Consider the following 20,561-nt stretch of genomic DNA (forward strand, 5'->3'; position numbering starts at 1 on the left):
TTTACAGTCACATCAAACAGTGCAGCCAGAATAAAAGCAAACTAGCTGCATTTGCGTTTGTTTAAGCTGTTTTCTAGTGACATTTATTTGGATACGTCCATAACAACAAGCAAATGATGCGCAATTTCCCCTGGCATAGCTCTCTCGTCTGGGCACTGGATATTCAGAGGAGCTAGCCAACAACACAGCTAACACAATCACTTCAAACTGTAGCCTAAAAAAGCCTATTCCTGCTCTTTTCCCACGATGCATCAAACACATTTGGTGTGTCGTCATACTGGTCTCTGACTTGTAGTCAGACTTGCTCGTGTGGAACCACCTTAAATTTGCTCCTTTTTTCAAGGCTGATTTTAATGTCACTGAGAAAACAGCAAAGTGTCAAAGATTTATTTTTCGCAAAAAATCCTTTCTGAATTTAAAAGTAATCCTGCCCTTAGTGTACAGTGGGGGGGGGGGGGGGGGGGGGTATATGACATCATCCCATCTAGGGTTCTATATCTATGATCACCAATGTATCATTTGTACAGGTCAAATATATATATATATTTGTCACATTTGACTGTAAAACCTTGCAGTGCTACTGTTTTCTCTGTGAGTGAGGTGGATATATGACATTTTGCAACAACATGATAGTCTCTCTGAAATGAAACAATCTAATGATAGATTTAATATCCATGTGTACCCGATGTGAAATGGCTAGCTAGTTAGCGGTGGTGCGCGCTAGTGGCGTTTCAATCGGTGACGTCACTTGCTCTGAGACCTTGAAGTAGTGGTTCCCCTTGCAATTTTTGTGGAGTGATGTAACGATGCTTCGAGGGTGACTCTTGATGTGGAAGGCCACACTCTTGATGTGGAAGGTCACAGGAAGGCCATAAAGATCATCAAGGACATCAACCACCCGAGCCACTGCCTGTTCACCCCGCTATCATCCAGAAGGCGAGGTCAGTACAGGTGCATCAAAGCTGGGACCGAGAGACTGAAAAACAGCTTCTATCTCAAGGCCATCAGACTGTTAAACAGCCACCACTAACACTGAGTGGCTGCTGCCAACACACTGACACTGACTCAACTCCAGCCACTTTAATAATGGGAATTGATGGGAAATGATGTAAATATATCACTAGCCACTTTAAACAATGCTACCTTATATAAATGTTACTTACCCTACATTATTCATCTCATATGCATATGTATATACTGTACTCTATATCATCGACGGTATCCTTATGTAATACATGTATCACTAGCCACTTTATACTATACTATGCCACTTTGTTTACATACTCATCTCATTTGTACATACTGTACCCGATACCATCTACTGTATCTTGCCTATGCTGCTCTGTACCATCACTCATTCATATATCCTTATGTACATATTCTTTATCCCCTTACACTGTGTACAAGACAGTAGTTTTTGGAATTGTTAGTTAGATTACTTGTTATTACTGCATTGTCGGAACTAGAAGCACAAGCATTTCGCTACACTCGCATTAACATCTGCTAACCATGTGTATGTGACAAATAAAATTTTATTTTATTTGATTTGATTTGATGTGTGCAGAGTGTCCCTGGTTCGCGCCCAGGTCGGGGCGAGGGGACGGACTTAAGTCTATACTGTTACACATGCCCTGATAAGATTGGGGAAAACACACCCATCTCTGTCGATATTTCATCATGTCAACTGTCTATTTGGGGCTACTGTTTGTTTTGGACAGGACCATAGTAACACTGTCAAAAGCAGGATGTGATGCTGAGGAAATTCCGAAGTTTCATTTCCAGTCAGAACTGTTTCTATTAGTCAGGAATGGCATCTGGCATCTCAGCTGGCTTTCACCACCAACAAAACATTACTGGTAATATGTCCATATGAATTATGTTTGGTTTTAGTGTTTTTTTCCAAACTTTGGGCAAATGTCTCATGTGGTTTTCAAGCTTTTGGGAGGGTTTCAAGCTGCTGAATCTGGCAGGTAAATGCATCCAGGAGCTAAAAAAATGTGTAGTTTAAGTATCACTTTCACTAGCTAAGGGGGGGGGGGGGGGGGAGTTGAGATTGAGTCAGATTGAGATTGACTTCATAATTTAAACCTAACCTAACTTTAGCTCTTGAGAACCCAAGGCCATCCAGCCATTGGTTCTCATTTGGGGGGGGGGGGGGGGGGGGGTTGAGATTGAGTCAGATTGAGATTGACTTCATAATTTAAACCTAACCTAACTTTAGCTCTTGAGAACCCAAGGCCATCCAGCCATTGGTTCTCATTTGAACAATAACAGCGGGTCAATGTTTTGTGTAACTGTTAATAATCACAATACAGTTTAGGAAACCTCAGGAATTCTATTTTCATATCACCCCAAAATGATTTTACAAATACAAAAAATACACAGATTTCAAGAGATGTGTTTTGCATTGCACTTCCTGAACTAATGGAAACTCAGGAGGGAACAACAAAAAAACGTTGGCTTGAAGCTGTTACACAGAACACCTCAGTGGAGATCTGTGGTAAAATAGTAAATTTATCTTTTGTATTTGTAAAGTTATTTATGGATAAGTTGAGTATTCAAGGTTTCCAAAACCATATTGCAATCAGGGATAAAATTATTTCTAGATAGAGGGTTTCATACTAGACTAAATAACTTCAGCTAATAAAAAGGGACATGGAATGACTCCAATTGTTACGAGTGTGCTGAGAGTCATTAAGCAAGTTCAATGAATGAGTGATTTAATAAATAAAAGGAACAATGACCACGCAACACACAGACATGAAAACAGAGTCAATAACACCTGGGGAAAGAACCAAGGGGAGTGACAGATGTAGGGAAGATAATCAAGGAGGTGATGGAGTCCAGGTGAATGTCATGAGGCGCAGGTGCGCGAGACGATAGTGACAGATGTGCGGGATACATTAGAGTGTCTAGTTTGAAAAACAGACACCTCACAAGTCCTCAACTGGCAGCTTCATTAAATAGTACCCGCAAAAACACCAGTCTCAACTTCAACAGTGAAGAGGCGACTCCGGGATGCTGGCCTTCTAGGCAGAGTACCTCCATCCAGTGTCTGTGTTCTGCACATCTTCATCTTTTCTTTTTATTGGCCAGTCTGAGAATATGGCTTCTTCTCTGCAACTTTGCAAAAAATGTAAAATTGGAGTCATGAGAAGGGCAAACCTAGCCTATGACCTGACTCATCACCTTATATATTACTGCCCCCTTGTTATGACAAGTTCAGGGAGTGAGTGTTTTAATAAATAAAACAATGAACACTTAACACACCAACATGAAAACAGAGTCAATAACACCTGAGGAAAGAACCAAGGGGAGTGACAGATACAGGGAAGATAATCAAGGAGGTGATGGAGTCCAGGTGAGTGTCATGAGGCGCAGGTGCGCGAGACAATGGTGACAGGTGTGCGGGACACTCAGCAGCCTGATGACCTAGAGGCCAGAGAGGGAGTATATGTGACACCAATGTAAAATTGGAGTCATGAGAAGGGCTAAACTATGACCTGACCCATCACCTTATATATTACTGCCCCCCAGTTGTGACATCCCAAAAAACACACAAAAACTCTACAACCCATATTTCTTCTAGCCTCCCACAAATGCTTTATCTTCTTAACACTAAAACTGAACCTAAATCATATAAAAATGAAATATATATATTTTCATACAACTTAAACTAAAATAGAAACTAATACGGATGTACAAAACAAACAGAAATTAAAACAAATATAGAAACACATAACCTTGCTGTGCTGTCTCCATACTGACATGTCATTATGCAACCGACATGACGTCATCATGATGGCACTGGCCATAAAAGTTTAAAACTAGTTAAAAACATATTTGTTTTGTTTTTTTTGTTCCCTTTCAAAATTGGATAATTTGGTAACACTACACGAAGGTACTGTTTTAAGTACAGGTATTTGCCAAAATAAAGGAAACACTTGAGTAAAGGAGGGATACAAAGTATTTTGAAAGCAGGTGCTTCCACACAGGTGGGGTTCCTGAGTTAATTAAGCAGTTAACGTCCCATCATGCTTAGGGTCATGTATAAAAATGCTGGGCAGGTCATTATTTTGGCTATCATGGCTTTGCCCCGCAGGATGACAATGCCCCCGTCCACAGGGAAGGGGTGGTCACTGATCTGGTTGGCTGAGCATGAAAATGATGTAAACCATATGCCATGGCTATTTCAGTGACTAGATCTCAACCCAATTGAACACCTATGGGAGATTCTGGAGCAGCGCCTGAGACAGTGTTTTACACCAAAATACAATGATATGCAATTGAGGACTAAAGCTAAATAGGTCAGTACAGTAAAGCATTAAAATCTATAATTTGTTTTCTGATGTGTTGTTGCTGACTAGAAGAGGCAGTGTTAGGGGCTTCCCGGGTGGCGCAGTGGTTAAAGGTGCTGTACTACAGCGCCAGCTGTGCCACCAGAGACTCTGGGCGCCCAGGCTCTGTCGTAATCGGCCGCGACCGGGAGGTCCGTGGGGCGACGCACATTTGGCCTAGCGTCGTCCGGGTTAGGGAGGGGTTGGCCGGTAGTGATATCCTTGTCTCATCGCGCACCAGCGACTCCTGTGGCGGACCGGGCTCAGGGTTGCCAGGTGCACGGTGTTTCCTCCGACACATTGGTGCGGCTGGCTTCCGGGTTGGATGCGCGCTGTGTTAAGAAGCAGTGATTGGGTTGTGTATCGGAGGACGCATGACTTTCAGCCTTCGTCTCTCCCAAGCCAGTGCGGGAGTTGTAGCGATGAGACAAAATAGTAGCTACTAAACAATTACCACGAAATTGGGGATTGATACCAATCCCTAATTAATACCACGAAAATGGATACCACGAAAAATAAAAAAAGAGGCAGTGTCAGTTAGCCATTCTCAAGACGCCAGACATGGATTATATCCAGAAACTGGTAGGCCTCACGAGATGCTAAGAGGCCTATGTACTTTAAACTGTCCATATATTTTTTGTTGTTGTTGCAGTATGCCCCTAATGTCTTCTTTGTGAGGCATTGGAAAACCTCCCTGGTCTTTGTTAATCTTTGTTTGAAATTCACTGCTTGACTAAGAAACCTTACAGATAATTGTATGTGTATGGTCCAGAGATTAAGTAGTCAAAAATCATGTTAAACAGTGCTATTGCACACAGAGTGAGTCCATGGAACTTATGTGACTTGTTAAGCACAGTTTTACTCCTGAACACATTTAGGCTTGCCATAACAAATGGATTGAATTCTTATTGACTCAAGATTTCTGATTTCTGATTTAAATTTTTATTCATTTGTAAACGTTTCTAAAACCAAAATTCCACTTTGACATTATGGGGTAATGTGTCTAGGCCAGTGAGACAACATCTCAATTAAAACATTTTAAATTCAGGCTGTAACACAACAACATGTGGAAAAAGTCACTGGATGTGGATACTTTCTGAAGGTACTGTACATGTCGACAGCAGAGGAAACACGCCCCAATCCACATCGACGGGGCCGCAGTGGAGAAGGTGAAAAGCTTCAAGTTCCCCGGCTTGGCCCCTAAGACCCACACAAACTTTTACAGATGCACCATTGAGAGCATCCTGTTGGGCTGTATCACTCCCTGGTACGGCAACTGCACCACCCGCAGAGCTCTCCAGAGGGTGCTATGGTCTGCCCAATGCATCACCCAATGCATCACCGGGGGGGGACACAATGCCTGCCCTCCAGGACACCTAGAGTACCCGATGTCAGGACACCTAGAGCACCCGATGTCAAAGGTCATCAACCACCCGAGCCACAGCCTGTTCACCTTGCTATCATCCAGAAGGCAAGGTCAGTACAGGTGCATCAAAGCTGGGACCGAGAGACTGAAAAACAGCTTCTATCTCAAGGCCATCACACTGTTAAATAGCCATCACTTGCCAGCCTCCATGCAGTACCCTTCCCTGAAATTAGTCATTGTCACTTGCCGGCTACCACTCGGTTACTCAACCCTACACCTTAGAGGCTGCTAACCTATGCACATAGACATGGAATCACTGATTACTTTAATAATGGAACACTGGTCACTTTAATAACGTTGAAATACTGTTTTACTAATTTCATATGTACAGTATATATTGCATTATTAATGCCATCTCATTCAACTATTGCTGTATATATACTATTCTATCCTACGTATTCTACAGATACCCTAAATATTCTATCCACATACCGTCCATAACATCTATACATCCCATCATATATATATATATATATACACAGTATATATATATATATATATATATATATATATATATATATATATATATATACTTCAGTCTCTGACATTGCTTGTAAAATTTATATATTTCTTAATTCCATTCTTTTACTTTTAGATCTGTGTGTATTGTTGTAAATTGTTAGATATTACTGCACTGCTGGAGCTAAGAGCACAAGCATAGATACTAATGGTAATGGAAATCAATAATCAATGAACAGCAGCATAGGTGTGAGGGGGAGCAGTAATTGTGTAACCCGTAAGATAAAGGTGCCAACTGTAAGATGTGGACATGCAAATTGCCTGTAATGTCTATGTCTATTAAATACCTGTATTCTACCCTATTATAGTAGTCTATAATGAATCATATCATAAGGATTCATTCTCTCATATTAGGTGAGAGGCAAACTTTTGGAACCTCAACCATCATGACAATTACGACATTAAAAGCAGAAAAACAAACTGCTCCCCCATTAGTCTTATTAATACAGACACGTCACATTTTGATGCCTTGTTTTTTTAAGCTGTAGGCCTAGTTACACAATTGAGGAGTATCCTCCTTATTGCCCAAGGCTTCAGAGCATGTCCTCTAATTCATCTTGTCATTACCTGGAAATTTCTCATCTTGTGTTCCCGGGCATACACTTCTGATCGTAATAGCTTGGGAGGACGAAGTTAGGGAATTCCAGCTTTTGGAAAAACAGAACTCCTCCCTGGTCTGAGTGGAATATAAGAACAAGCTGCAGACCACAAACCAACACAAAACACAAGGGAGTTCAAACTGCCTGACTGACTAACTAACTAAGGAGCTAGAAGGTAAGCGATAACTCTCTTATATGAGGCAGTCTGAGTTTAAGTTTAATAAATTATCTGTAAATATGTTAGCAATTCATATAGTGGCCTATGCTCTCTCTCACCCTCGTGTTTCCTTCAGTTTGTCGCATCTGCAAGTATGAAGCTGCTTCTAGCTGGACTTGTTCTGACCCTCGTTGTAGGAGCTCAAGCTCAGTGGTACCGCTTCCCTGGTGAAGCTGCTCAAGGTCCGTTTATACACTTTAATCATTGTTTCTTCATTGTTGACAGAAATAGATACAGAAACCAGTAGCAACAAATCTATCAAGAGCGACATGTACTGTATTTGAGGACTCCTTTAAAGTCATTGTTATTTCTTGAGGCTAGTGGTTTGAAAAGTTGTAAAGTTCATTGAAAGTGTCAAACTCAACATCTGTGTCCTCCTGACCCTGCAGGTGCTAAAGACATGTGGCGTGCATATGGCGACATGAAGGACGCCAACTGGAAAAACTCAGACAAGTACTTTCACGCTCGGGGCAACTATGATGCTGCCAGGAGAGGACCAGGGGGCAGGTGGGCAGCAACAGTCATCAGGTGGGTGATTCTCAAATATCTGTGTGATGCTTATAATGTGGTTCAGTTGGTCATCAAATTATCTCATAAAAACATTCCCCTTTCTCTAATTAGATCTTTATGCCACTTTTTGTAAAAAAAATAAAAAATGTCTGGTCAGAAAGACAATTTTACCATGATTGGTTTACTGTGGTTGGCGAGTTACTTATGTAATATTTCTCCTCTCTCAGTAATGGCCGGGAGATGATTCAGGGTTCCAATGGTCGAGGACACGAGGACTCAGCAGCTGACCAGAAGGCTAACCACTGGGGACGTAATGGAGGGGACCCCAACCGATTCAGACCCCAAGGACTCCCCAAGAACTACTGAACCTACAAAAAGGAGGTTACTAGCCAAACTGAAGGACCAAATTCCAAACAAACATATTGCACTTAATTACTGCTTTTGGTAAAAATGTCATATTCTCAAAAATGATTTCTGCTAATAGACAGGTACATGGTACTGAAACATAGTATACAATGTATTTCAAAAGTGTTGCAAAAATAAAGTGATTACACAACCAGAGACCGAATGTCTTTCTGTATTCAGTATGATATGACTGGGAAGGTTGGAAAGAAATGTTGAAATCCTGAAATGTACACTCAAATGATCTGGTGTTGACATTTTCCCAGTCTTCAACTGGCAACCGGTCAGCCCTTTACAACTAGAAAGAGGAACTTTTGGACAGTGGGGTAGCCGTACATAGTATATGTTTTTCATAGGGTAGACATAGAAGAAGCTGAGAAAAACATAGGATACGTAGAAGAAGCTGAGAAAAACATAGGAGACAAGAGGCTAAGATTAATGCAGATGACGAGGTGATGTGAACTTTGAGGGTGCAACAACGATTATTTTTCTCTGCCCATCCCTAGCTCCCTCTCTCCAACACAACACACACTGTGTCCTCCCCTTCTCACTTACAACCAATAGATGCTGGTTTAACTGACCACCGATCCACCAAGCCAATTTGTTTAGTGTAACGATATAGCAGGGAATCCTGTTATTAGTGGTGCAGGGGAAGTAAGGAGGCCTGCAGGTACCATATAGGCTTGAACAGCTGGTCCAGGAGGATAAAAAGTGGTAGGTCAGTTCATGATAAATTACAATTATAATATTGGTATCTGCCATGTCCATGTCAGTGTATTTGTTAATCATTGAGGGTCACTGATGAAATCTTTGTGAAAATAGAGACATGCTCTGGAACAAAGCTGGTGCCAGGCTATCCTTGTTGTGACATCACAAGAGAAGCATGGGGAGAGAGGCCAAAGAGGAGAGGATGGATGCCCCTGCTGTTAATCAATGGAACATGACAGTTTGAATGAGGATTCAATTCAACATACTATGCAACTCTATTGAGACCGGAGGTGAGACCAGTAGGCTATGTATAAGTTGACACAGATAGATAACATGCATAAAATTAGCATACAGCTAGGCTTTTGAACATAACCACTCATTATTACAGAATGCAGAATTACAGGCGTACTGTAAAATATGCACAGACATACAATGTTTTGATGAGCCTGACCACACCTCCACACAAGCAACCAATGAGAGTATGGTTCAAAGTACTGTACCAGCTTCTTGGAACAGACTTTGAACAGAGTGAGTGAGTGAGTGAGTGAGTGAGTGAGTGAGTGAGTGAGTGAGTGAGTGAGTCAGACCGACAGACAGACAGAGAGAGAGAGAAAAAGAGAGACAGAGAGAGACAGAGAGATGAGCTAAGAAATTGTAACACAGAGGAATTGTAACTCAGGTATTTGAGTGATTTTGCTTTCCTAGATTTTCTCTTTTTTGGCACTCTTAATTTGAAAATATGAACTTTAGGGCTCAAAGTGAGGTCAATAGCAATAGATTTTGCAATTTCAAATATCATAGATTTTGCTATATCATTATTAACTTTACCTGAGATGTGAAATGGGTAGCAACAGGGTTCTGCTTCACCAAGTGGAAATAAGTAGCCTCAGCAGTTGCACTCAGCATCGATGTGATGAGCCCTGAAATGCAGCAAGGAAAACATAAGCATCATGTATTGAATACCCGATCTGTGTATACATTTATGTGGAAGGTTAACCGGGTGAGCAATGATGTGTAGTTAACGGGGGTGAATTATGTTAAGTCAGGTTTACCTGACAATCATAACACTCAAATCTGAATGTGCAAGGCAGGTAGGTGGTGGAATGGGCTTAGTGCTACGTGGAAGTATTTATTCATGATGTATTAACAAACTAGATGTGGTAAGTCTCTCCATTACCACATGTAATCCATTCCTGGCAATGAAAAATACATGAGCTCATACTGTACATATAAATGAAAAGCAGACATTGAGTAGACAGACCACTCCTGTGCCTTCTCTTAGGTACTATTCTATGACCAAGGTCCCCCCCTCCCCACACACCCACACCCACACGCACGCACACACACACACACACACACACACACACACACACACACACACACACACACACACACACACACACACACACACACACACACACACACACACAGTAGATCCTTTTATAAAGACAACAAAGCAAAATATTCAGTCAAAGATATATTGTTACATGCCTGCAAAGAGAGAAGGAGTGCTGTGAGCTGACAGAATATACCTCAAACAGAAAAACACCCATATTTCTAATCACAGTATTGGATGTCCCATCTCCCTCTCTCTTTCTCTGCTTTCTCTTGCTCCATTCAAATACAATGCACACACACAAATCAGGAGAGATCTGGGAGGAGTAGGAGTAGAGGAAATAGAAGAGTTTGGGATAGAATTAGGGTTGAGAGAGGAGTGGAGGGGAAGGATTGATGTGATTGGTCCAGAAGGAGGGTGGCTGTACAGTCATATTCTTCTGAAAGCATGGCTCAATGAATGAACACTCTTCATTTCAGGTAGCCAGCCAACACAACATTGAGGTAAATGCTATTATGCCCAGGGATAAGCCAGGTACTTTCCACGCACAGATGTTTCTCAAAGCTTTAACTGAGTGTCAGACTACTGTTCTGATATGGATTTGTACTCTGTTCTTTTCCAGTTCTCCTCCACAGCTGACTGAAACTGACAGTTGAACATTGGCTGGTTGACTGAGGTATTATCCATCCATCTTCCACTAATCCATTGTTTTCCTTGCAGATCACGTTTACAGATACACAGACAGAGAAACTGCCAAGGTAACTGTGTCTCAGATAGATGGCTGACAAGCAGATCAGGTAAGTGCGGATAAGGATATTGATGGAAACAGATGAATCTGAGAATATTTTATCACATTTTTTTATTAATGTTCCATTTTGAGTCTTGAAGTAATCCTCCACCATTTTCCAGCTCTCTCATTCTTGTTTTTAACTTTTTTTTATTGATTGGTTATTGTCACCTTTTTGAACCCTTCTCACTCTTCTCTCTTTCTCTCCCTCTCAGTTTACCTGCCAAATTGATCAACGGGGGAATTGCTGGACTGATTGGTGTGACATGTGTATTTCCTATTGACCTAGCCAAGACCCGTCTCCAGAACCAGCAAAATGGTTCCCGTCTCTATACCAGCATGTATGTACAATGTTGTTCAACACACTCTTTTAACCAGTCAAAAAAAGTAAAAAATCTAAAACAAACTTGCAGTTTGCTTGTAGTATCTGCTTACCTCTGGTTGATTCTCTGAGTCCTTTGCACAGTAATCCTTTGTGTTCACAACACAGGTCAGATTGCCTTATCAAGACCATCCAATCAGAGGGGTACTTTGGCATGTACAGAGGTAGGACAAAATTGTGTGTGTGTGTGTGTGCATGCGTGTGTGTGTGCGTGTGTGCACACAGGTTTGAGCATGTTCTTTGTTTATGATTCTGTGTATCTCTATTTCTTTAACCATTAGGTGCTGCTGTGAACCTGACTCTGGTCACTCCAGAGAAGGCCATCAAACTAGCTGCCAATGACTTCTTTAGACAGCACCTGTCCAAGGATGGGTGAGTAGTGCTCAGAGGCGTCTTTCAAACACCTACCTGTCAAATACAATCCTACACCAGTCGTAACTGACTGGTACACCAACCTCTTTCCCACTCTGATCTCTTTGAATAGATGTACTTGAAAGATGTATTATATACTATATCAGCTTTAACTAACTTCTTGTTTGGATTTGATATACATATCACAAATAGGATTGTAATAATATCTTCACTATGTGCTGGGATCTAGTGGTAATACGTAGAAGTATAAATATTTTGTAAACACACATCATGGTTGATAAGACCAATCCCACAGGCCCCTGCAGCATTATCCGCATGACATACCTGGGCTATCTTTAGCATCCCTCAACATTTCCATGGGGACCAACAACATGGCTGATAAATTATTGAGTGACCTGCGCTAGTGAACTGGTGAATTATTAACATGTTTCTAAGACTGTGTGAGTGCGTGTGTGTGTGCATGTATGTATGTATGTATTTGTGTGTGTGTGTGTGTGTGTCTTTATGTATGTTTCTTTATGTGTATGTTATGTTTGGTATGTTTATTGTATTATGCATGTTTATGGTCATGGCCTATGTGTATGGAAACAGAGAGTTTTATGTTGTATGCCTTTTGTTTAATGTATGGAAATCACTTGAGATAACACCAGAACATCCAGGGAAATGAGCAAAGTCATTGAACCAAAATAATTATGACATTTGTTCTCTCTCTCAGTCAGAAGCTTAGCCTGCTGAGGGAGATGCTGGCGGGTTGTGGTGCTGGTACATGTCAGGTAAGATCAGTTTGGGTATCAGCCTCAGACAGATTTCTACTACCATCTTGTGGCTTAACAGTAATTATGCACAATAGTTGTGTGTCTGCCTGGGTATTTGAACTCTTCTGAAACACAGTCACACTGTCTCTCCATCTCTCTGTCTCTCCATCTCTCCGTGTCTCCATCTCTGTCTCTCCATCTCTTTGTCTCTCCATCTCTCCATCTCTCTGTCTCTCCATCTCTGTCTCTCCATCTCTCTGTCTCTCCATCTCTCTGTCTCTCCATCTCTCTGTCTCTCCATCTCTCTGTCTCTCCATCTCTGTCTCTCCATCTCTCTGTCTCTCCATCTCTCTGTCTCTCCATCTCTCTGTCTCTCCATCTCTGTCTCTCCATCTCTCTGTCTCTCCATCTCTCTGTCTCTCCATCTCTCTGTCTCTCCATCTCTCTGTCTCTCCATCTCTCTGTCTCTCCATCTCTCTGTCTCTCCATCTCTCTGTCTCTCCATCTCTCTGTCTCTCCATCTCTCCGTGTCTCCATCTCTGTCTCTCCATCTCTCTGTGTCTCCATCTCTCTGTCTCTCCATCTCTCTGTCTCTCCATCTCTCTGTCTCTCCATCTCTCTGTCTCTCCATCTCTCTGTCTCTCCATCTCTCTGTCTCTCCATCTCTCTGTCTCTCCATCTCTCTGTCTCTCCATCTCTCTGTCTCTCCATCTCTCCGTGTCTCCATCTCTCTGTCTCTCCATCTCTCTGTCTCTCCATCTCTCTGTCTCTCCATCTCTCCGTGTCTCCATCTCTGTCTCTCCATCTCTCTGTGTCTCCATCTCTCTGTCTCTCCATCTCTCTGTCTCTCCATCTCTCTGTCTCTCCATCTCTCCGTGTCTCCATCTCTGTCTCTCCATCTCTCTGTCTCTCCATCTCTCTGTCTCTCCATCTCTCCGTGTCTCCATCTCTGTCTCTCCATCTCTCTGTGTCTCCATCTCTCTGTCTCTCCATCTCTCTGTCTCTCCATCTCTCTGTCTCTCCATCTCTCTGTCTCTCCATCTCTCCGTGTCTCCATCTCTGTCTCTCCATCTCTCTGTCTCTCCATCTCTCCATCTCTCTGTCTCTCCATCTCTCTGTCTCTCCATCTCTGTCTCTCCATCTCTCTCTCTCCATCTCTCTGTCTCCATCTCTTTGTCTCTCCATCTCTCTGTCTCTCCATCTCTTTGTCTCTCAATCTCTCTGTCTATCCATCTCTCTGTCTCCATCTCTTTGCCTCTCCATCTCTCTGTGTCTCCATCTCTCTGTCTCTCCATCTCTCTGTGTCTCCATCTCTCTGTCTCTCCATCTCTCTGTCTCTCCATCTCTCTGTCTCTCCATCTCTGTCTCTCCATCTCTCTGTCTCTCCATCTCTCTGTCTCTCCATCTCTCTGTCTCTCCATCTCTGTCTCTCCATCTCTCTGTCTCTCCATCTCTCTGTCTCTCCATCTCTCTGTCTCTCCATCTCTCTGTCTCTCCATCTCTCTGTCTCTCCATCTCTCTGTCTCTCCATCTCTCTGTCTCTCCATCTCTCCGTGTCTCCATCTCTGTCTCTCCATCTCTCTGTGTCTCCATCTCTCTGTCTCTCCATCTCTCTGTCTCTCCATCTCTCTGTCTCTCCATCTCTCTGTCTCTCCATCTCTCTGTCTCTCCATCTCTCTGTCTCTCCATCTCTCTGTCTCTCCATCTCTCTGTCTCTCCATCTCTCCGTGTCTCCATCTCTCTGTCTCTCCATCTCTCTGTCTCTCCATCTCTCCGTGTCTCCATCTCTGTCTCTCCATCTCTCTGTGTCTCCATCTCTCTGTCTCTCCATCTCTCTGTCTCTCCATCTCTCTGTCTCTCCATCTCTCCGTGTCTCCATCTCTGTCTCTCCATCTCTCTGTCTCTCCATCTCTCTGTCTCTCCATCTCTCCGTGTCTCCATCTCTGTCTCTCCATCTCTCTGTGTCTCCATCTCTCTGTCTCTCCATCTCTCTGTCTCTCCATCTCTCTGTCTCTCCATCTCTCTGTCTCTCCATCTCTCCGTGTCTCCATCTCTGTCTCTCCATCTCTCTGTCTCTCCATCTCTCCGTGTCTCCATCTCTCTGTCTCTCCATCTCTCTGTCTCTCCATCTCTGTCTCTCCATCTCTCTCTCTCCATCTCTCTGTCTCCATCTCTTTGTCTCTCCATCTCTCTGTCTCTCCATCTCTTTGTCTCTCAATCTCTCTGTCTATCCATCTCTCTGTCTCCATCTCTTTGCCTCTCCATCTCTCTGTGTCTCCATCTCTCTGTCTCTCCATCTCTCTGTGTCTCCATCTCTTTGTCTCTCCATCTCTTGGTGCAGGTCATCATCACCACTCCCATGGAGATGCTAAAGATTCAGTTACAGGATGCAGGGCGGATAGGTGAGAGATGGGTAGAAGAAGGAGAGAGGAGGTTGTATGTTCCCCTGTTCCCAGTCACTGTTTCATGACTAACCAATATCTTGTCAGCCAAACAAACACAAACAGATCACAGAGATCTGATCAGTTAGAACCCGTAACAACCAGCATTGTTATTGTATCAATGTAAAATACTTATTTTATTACTTGACTGATGATGTCACACTGATGATCCTGACGATGTTGTGTGTGTTATGACACATGTAGAGGCTCAGAGGAAGCTGATGTCCCAGGCTGCAGTTAGGGCCCCTGGGGGCCCAGTGGAGTTGAGGTCCCATACAGCAATGCAGCTCACCCGGGAGCTGCTGAGGAGCCAGGGCATTGCAGGGCTCTACAAGGGCCTGGGGGCCACACTCCTGAGGTACATCTGCAAGAAGACATAATGGAAACCTTGCAAGAACACACACAAATAAAGATGATTCACATTTGATGGCCCATTCTTCTGTTCTCTTAGGGACGTGCCATTCTCCATAATCTACTTCCCCCTGTTTGCCAATCTGAACAGTCTTGGTGGCCGTGGGGCTGATGGCCCCGCTCCCTTTTATGTGTCCTTTGCATCAGGCTGCATCGCTGGCAGTACAGCTGCTGTGGCAGTTAATCCTGTGGATGGTAAGGACAGTTGTGTGTGTGTATACAGGTATGAGTGTGTATACAGTTGTGTGGTTTTTCCGTGCATCGGCAAGACAGAACAGCTGACAAGGGGTGGAGGTCTGTGTCTATTTGTCAATAACAGCTGGTGCACAAAATCAAATATTAAGGAAGTCTCAAGGTTTTGCTCACCTGAGGTAGAGTATCTCATGATAAGCTGTAGACCCCACTATTTTCCAAGAGAGTTTTCATCTATATTTTTCGTAGCTGTCTATTTACCACCACAAACCGATGCTGGCACTAAGACCGCACTCAATGAGCCGTATAAAGCCATAAGCAAACAAGAAAATGCTCATCCAGAGGCGGTGCTCCTAGTGACCGGGGACTTTAATGTAGAGAAACTAAAATCCGTTTGACCTGTTACATGTGCAAAAAGAGGGGAGAAAACTCTAGACTACCTTTACTCCAAACACAAAGACGCATACAGAGCTCTCCCTCATCCTCCATTTGGCAAATCTGACTATAATTCTATCCTCCTGATTCCTGCTTACAAGCAAAAACTAAAGCAGGAAGTACCAGTGACTCTCTCAATACAGAAGTGGTCAGATGACACAGATGCTAAGCTACAGGACTATTTTGCTAGCAAAGACTGGAATATGTTCCGGGACTCATCCAGTTTCATTGAGGAATATTACGTACATACCCCAACCAGAAGCCATGGATTGCAGGCAACATCCGCACTGAGCTAAAGGGTAGGGCTGCCGCTTTCAAGGAGCGAGACTAAGGCAAGCAAGCATAGATGAGAGCACCAGCAGTCGATGTGACTAAGACCTTTTAAAAAAAATGTTTACCCCCTTTTTGTCCCCCATTTCAATCTTGTCTCTTCGGTGCAACTCCCCTACTGGCTCGGGAGGTGAAGGTCGAGTCATGCATCCTTTGAAACATGACCCACCAAACCGTGCTTCTTAACACCCACCCACTTAAACCGGAAGCCATCCGCACCAATGTGTTGGAGGAAACCTCGCCAATTGTGCACCGCCCTTTGGGAAGAGCATGGCCAGGTCTAATACAGCCCGGGATTGAACATGGGTCCGTAATGATGACTCTAGCACTGCGATGCAGTGCCTTAGACCACTGTGCACCATTAAGTTTTCAGACGACACAGCGGTGGTAGGCCTGATCACCGACAACGATGAGACAGCCTATAGGGAGGAGGTCAGAGACCTGAAAGTGTGGTGCCAGGGCAACAAGGAAAAGGAGGGTCGAGCAGGAAAAGGAGGGTCGAGCATTTCCCCATTCTCATCGACGGGGCTGTACTGGAGCAGACTGAGAGTTTCAAGTTCCATGGTGTCCACATCACCAACACACTATCATGGTCCAAACACACCAAGACAGCCGTGAAGAGGGCAGGACAATGCCTATTCCCCCAAAGATTTGGCATGGGTCCTCAGATCCTCAAAAAGTTCTACAGCTGCACCATCGAGAGCATCTTGACTGGTTACATCACCGCCTGGTATGGCAACTACTCGGCCTCCGATTGCAAGGGGCTACAGAGGCTAGTGCGTACGGCCCAGTACATCACTGGGGCCAAGCTTCCTGTCATCCAGGACCTATGTACCAGTCAGTGTCAAAGAAAGGCCCTAAGTCTTATTTTTCTTAAAACTGCATTGTTGGTTAAGGGCTAGTAAGTAAGCATTTCACGGTAAGGTCTACCTGTTGTATTCAGCGCATGTGACAAATAAAATGTGATTTGATTATGCCTGCCATGTGCCCTGTAAGCCTATTGATACAGTATGTGTGTCATAGTGATTAAGACCAGAATTCAGACCATGACACGGGGAAGTCAGGAGGACACCTACAACGGAGTGACAGAATGCATCAGGTAACCTCTCCTTCTCACTCTAACTCTTCCACTGCTTCCCTCCTGGTTTTGACAGGCCTTTTCTGATCGATTATATCCATATTATCTGATGGTAGAACATTACAACATCTACTGGTACTATGAAATAAACGGAGAAAGCCTTTTACGCTAGACTATACAGTACCAGTCAAAAGTTTGGATACACCTACTCATTCAAGGTTTTTTCTTAATTTTTTACTATTTTCTACATTATAGAATAATGGTGAAGACATCAAAACTATGAAATAACACTGTTTTTGTGATTGTCTCCACCCCCTCCAGGTGTCACCCATCTTCCCCATTATCCCCGGTGTATTTATCCCCTGTGTTCTCTGTGTATTTGTTGCCAGTTCTTTTTGTTTCGTCAAGCCTACCAGCGTTTTTCTTTCGGAGCCTGTCTCTCGATTGTTCCTGTTCCCTAATTTTCCCGGTGTTTCCTAGTTTTCCCGGTGTTTCCTAGTTTTCCCGGTGTTTCCTAGTTTTCCCGCTGCTCTGACCCTGAGCCTGCCTGCCATTCTGTACCTTTGCCCCACCTATCTGGATTACTGACCTCTGCCTGCCCTTGACCTGCCTTTTGCCTGCCCCTGTTCGAAATAATAAACTGTTGTTACTTCGACGTTGTCTGCATCTGGGTCTTACCTGAAACGTGATACCTATAGAATCATGTAATAAACAAAAAAGTGTTAAACAAATTAAAATATGTTTTATATATTTGATTCTTCAAAGTAGCCTCCCTTTGCCTGACCTCAACCCAATTGAGATGGTTTGGAATGAGTTTGACTGCAGAGTGAAGGAAAAGCAACCAACAGGTGCACAGTATATGTGGGAACTCCTTCAAAAAAGCATTCCAGGTTGAAGCTGGTTGAGAGAATGCCAAGCGTGTGCAAAGCTGTCATAAAGGCAAAAGGTGGCAACTTTGAAGAATCTCAAATATAAAATATATTTTCATTTGTTTAACACTTTTCTGGATACTACATGATTATATGTGATATTTCATAGTTTTGATGTCTTCACTATTATTTTACAATTAAGAAAATAGTAAAAATAAAGAAAACCCTTGAATGAGTAGGTGTATCCAAACTTTTGACTGGTACTGTAGATACACCCCTATATCACGACCCTCTTGTTTAACAGGAAGATTCTGCGCCAAGAGGGTCCCTCTGCTTTCCTGAAGGGGGCGTACTGCCGTGCTCTGGTCATTGCTCCCCTCTTTGGCATCGCACAGGTGGTCTACTTCCTGGGAGTGGGAGAGTTCCTTCTCAGCTTCCTGCCTCAACAGAACAACTAGTCTTGCACTCTCACACACAGCCCACATTGGAGCCAGGTAATCTGTCACTTTCCTTTCAGACACAGCCCACATTAGCCTAAGCCCTAAGGAGTTAGTCAGAGAGAGACAGAACGGTGTGTGTGTTCTAGACCAAAGTTTGTTCTCTGCACCTGTTGAGGGTGTTCTGATAGGTCATCATTTATTATATCCCCTACCTGAGATTAATTACAGTAAATATTTACATTTAGGTCTGATTTATAACTATATGATAATAATTCAATATCAATTCAAGTGTACTTTTAGTTGTGCTTTATCAAGGTTTAGTAATGGAATTATCTTTATTGTTTTTACTAAGATGATGCAATCATGATATATAAATCTGTCAAACATGACTGTACTGTAATATCTTCTGTCTGTATTGATGCTATTTTCTGTTGTGGTTGTTTTGCACAGCTTCTGTACCTCTTTCCAAATGGTGTTTCCCTCTTCATCCATAAAGAAGCTTTAGAATTGCATTCTTCTTCCAAGAATGCATTGAGTATTTCATCACAGTGATACTAAGATCTGATCTGAGGTGTATTCACTATTCAGGATTAACAAAGATAACATTAGATGTTGGCAGATGTTGGAAACGATGTACTCAAGCTGTGGGCCTTGAAAGAGTCAACATTGCCTGCAGAAAACGTCACTGGTTGGTGACATTGGTGACTACACACCAAACACAATTAGTTCCCCAGCCACCATGTTGGCACCATTTTGTAACTAGATGTCAGTTCAGGGACCTGCCTGAATTTGTCTGATAGAAACTCTCACTTTCGTGGGCAAAATGTTTTCTGTTTGAAGTAAACGGTTTCTGTTAGAAAACATTTTGCAACAGACAAAACATTTTGCAACAGAATCTGCGTAATGAATACACCCCACGGTTCTGAGAGTGGCAATTCACTCACAGCACTCAGCCAGAGTCAAGTCATCAAATCAAAAAGATAAAAACTCACCCTTGACATTTGTGCAAGCCCATCGCCATTATCATTACTGAAAGGTACATTTGTAGACCCTGTATGACCCTGTATTATAGTAACCTAGATTCTATATTGTGCTGGTTCTTCCCTGGACCATTATTCCCTCTTTTCAGGAGGACAAATGCACGTCCAAGCACTTTTATGTCACCACCCCTCTTCCCTCCCCTGTAGATATGGTGGGTGTTGGGTTATCAGTTTGGAGTTGTGAATATGGATGTGCACTGAAGGTGTAAAACAGGCTGACAGCTATTGTATTATTCATTTGAGGTAAAATAAGAACAGAAAAAATGTATTCCTCTCGTATATATTGCTGTCTGAAAAAAATGAATGGGATTGTGCTACCCGTGTTGTCTTATGATTCTTTCTCTCTATTTGTGTGACAGCCTTTGGTGTGTGGTTTGTCCTCATTCTACCGTAACAAGTCTCAAGGAAATCTGAAGATTTCCCCTACTGTGGTAACCAAGGAAACAATGGAGGGATTGTTTGATGCATTTGCTTCACCAAATTAATCTATCTCAGTATCTCGCCGTCTCTGTCGGCCTGACTCATTCCTAAGGAACCATTGTCATGTGTCCATCCAATAGCCAGATTCTCTAGTTCACATGGGGCATGGCTATTCTTGTGTCCTGTTGCTTTCTTGGCAATATCTCATTTGGAGGAGATCCATTTCCAACCTGCAGTGTTTGTCTTTCTCCACTCCCATGGATACCACTCAGATCCCATTTGAAAACAAGCAAGCAGACAAGCAAGCAGAGACACTGTGTATAGAGGACACATTATTTACACCTTCCGTTGTTATGTGGTTATGACTGTGTTAGCATCTGTCCAGTGGATGGAGCAGCTGCAAGCCGGCATGCATTTAATGTATACTACATTTCATAGAATGGAATACAATTACAAGAAGGAGATGTTATGTTTGTACTATGATTATTATTGATATGATTAATTATTATTATCTAATATGTTATTATTATGTACTTTGTATGCTGCACAGGAGAA

At 42.9% G+C, this 20,561-nt stretch overlaps 2 protein-coding genes across 3 annotated transcripts; both read left to right on the plus strand.

Moving 5' to 3' along the window:
* The first annotated feature begins 7,006 nt into the window (after positions 1-7,006).
* Positions 7,007-8,169, plus strand: LOC149983081 (serum amyloid A-5 protein-like). The gene is made up of 4 exons (XM_090238796.1): positions 7,007-7,056; positions 7,175-7,280; positions 7,488-7,626; positions 7,836-8,169. Exons 2-4 carry the CDS (start codon positions 7,193-7,195, stop codon positions 7,972-7,974), a joined length of 366 nt encoding a protein of 121 aa, XP_090094922.1. The 5' UTR covers positions 7,007-7,056; positions 7,175-7,192; the 3' UTR covers positions 7,975-8,169.
* Positions 8,170-10,283: 2,114 nt separating this feature from the next.
* Positions 10,284-19,903, plus strand: LOC110526530 (mitochondrial glutamate carrier 1). Of its 2 annotated transcripts, none has more exons than XM_036980913.2 (11): positions 10,284-10,557; positions 10,775-10,851; positions 11,057-11,182; positions 11,332-11,387; positions 11,505-11,595; positions 12,311-12,368; positions 14,692-14,752; positions 14,996-15,149; positions 15,243-15,397; positions 17,183-17,258; positions 18,411-19,903. In XM_036980913.2, the coding sequence occupies exons 2-11, from the start codon at positions 10,832-10,834 to the stop codon at positions 18,562-18,564; spliced, it is 951 nt and encodes a 316-aa protein (XP_036836808.1). In that variant the 5' UTR covers positions 10,284-10,557; positions 10,775-10,831; the 3' UTR covers positions 18,565-19,903. The 2 variants fall into 2 exon arrangements, with proteins under 2 accessions (XP_036836808.1, XP_036836809.1); XM_036980914.2 differs by having other exon boundaries at positions 10,486-10,588.
* Positions 19,904-20,561: the final 658 nt, after the last annotated feature.

This window comes from Oncorhynchus mykiss, chromosome 6, assembly GCF_057628025.1.
Source record: "Oncorhynchus mykiss isolate SJ-2025 chromosome 6, ASM5762802v1, whole genome shotgun sequence".
NCBI classification, from domain to species: Eukaryota; Metazoa; Chordata; class Actinopteri; order Salmoniformes; family Salmonidae; genus Oncorhynchus; species Oncorhynchus mykiss.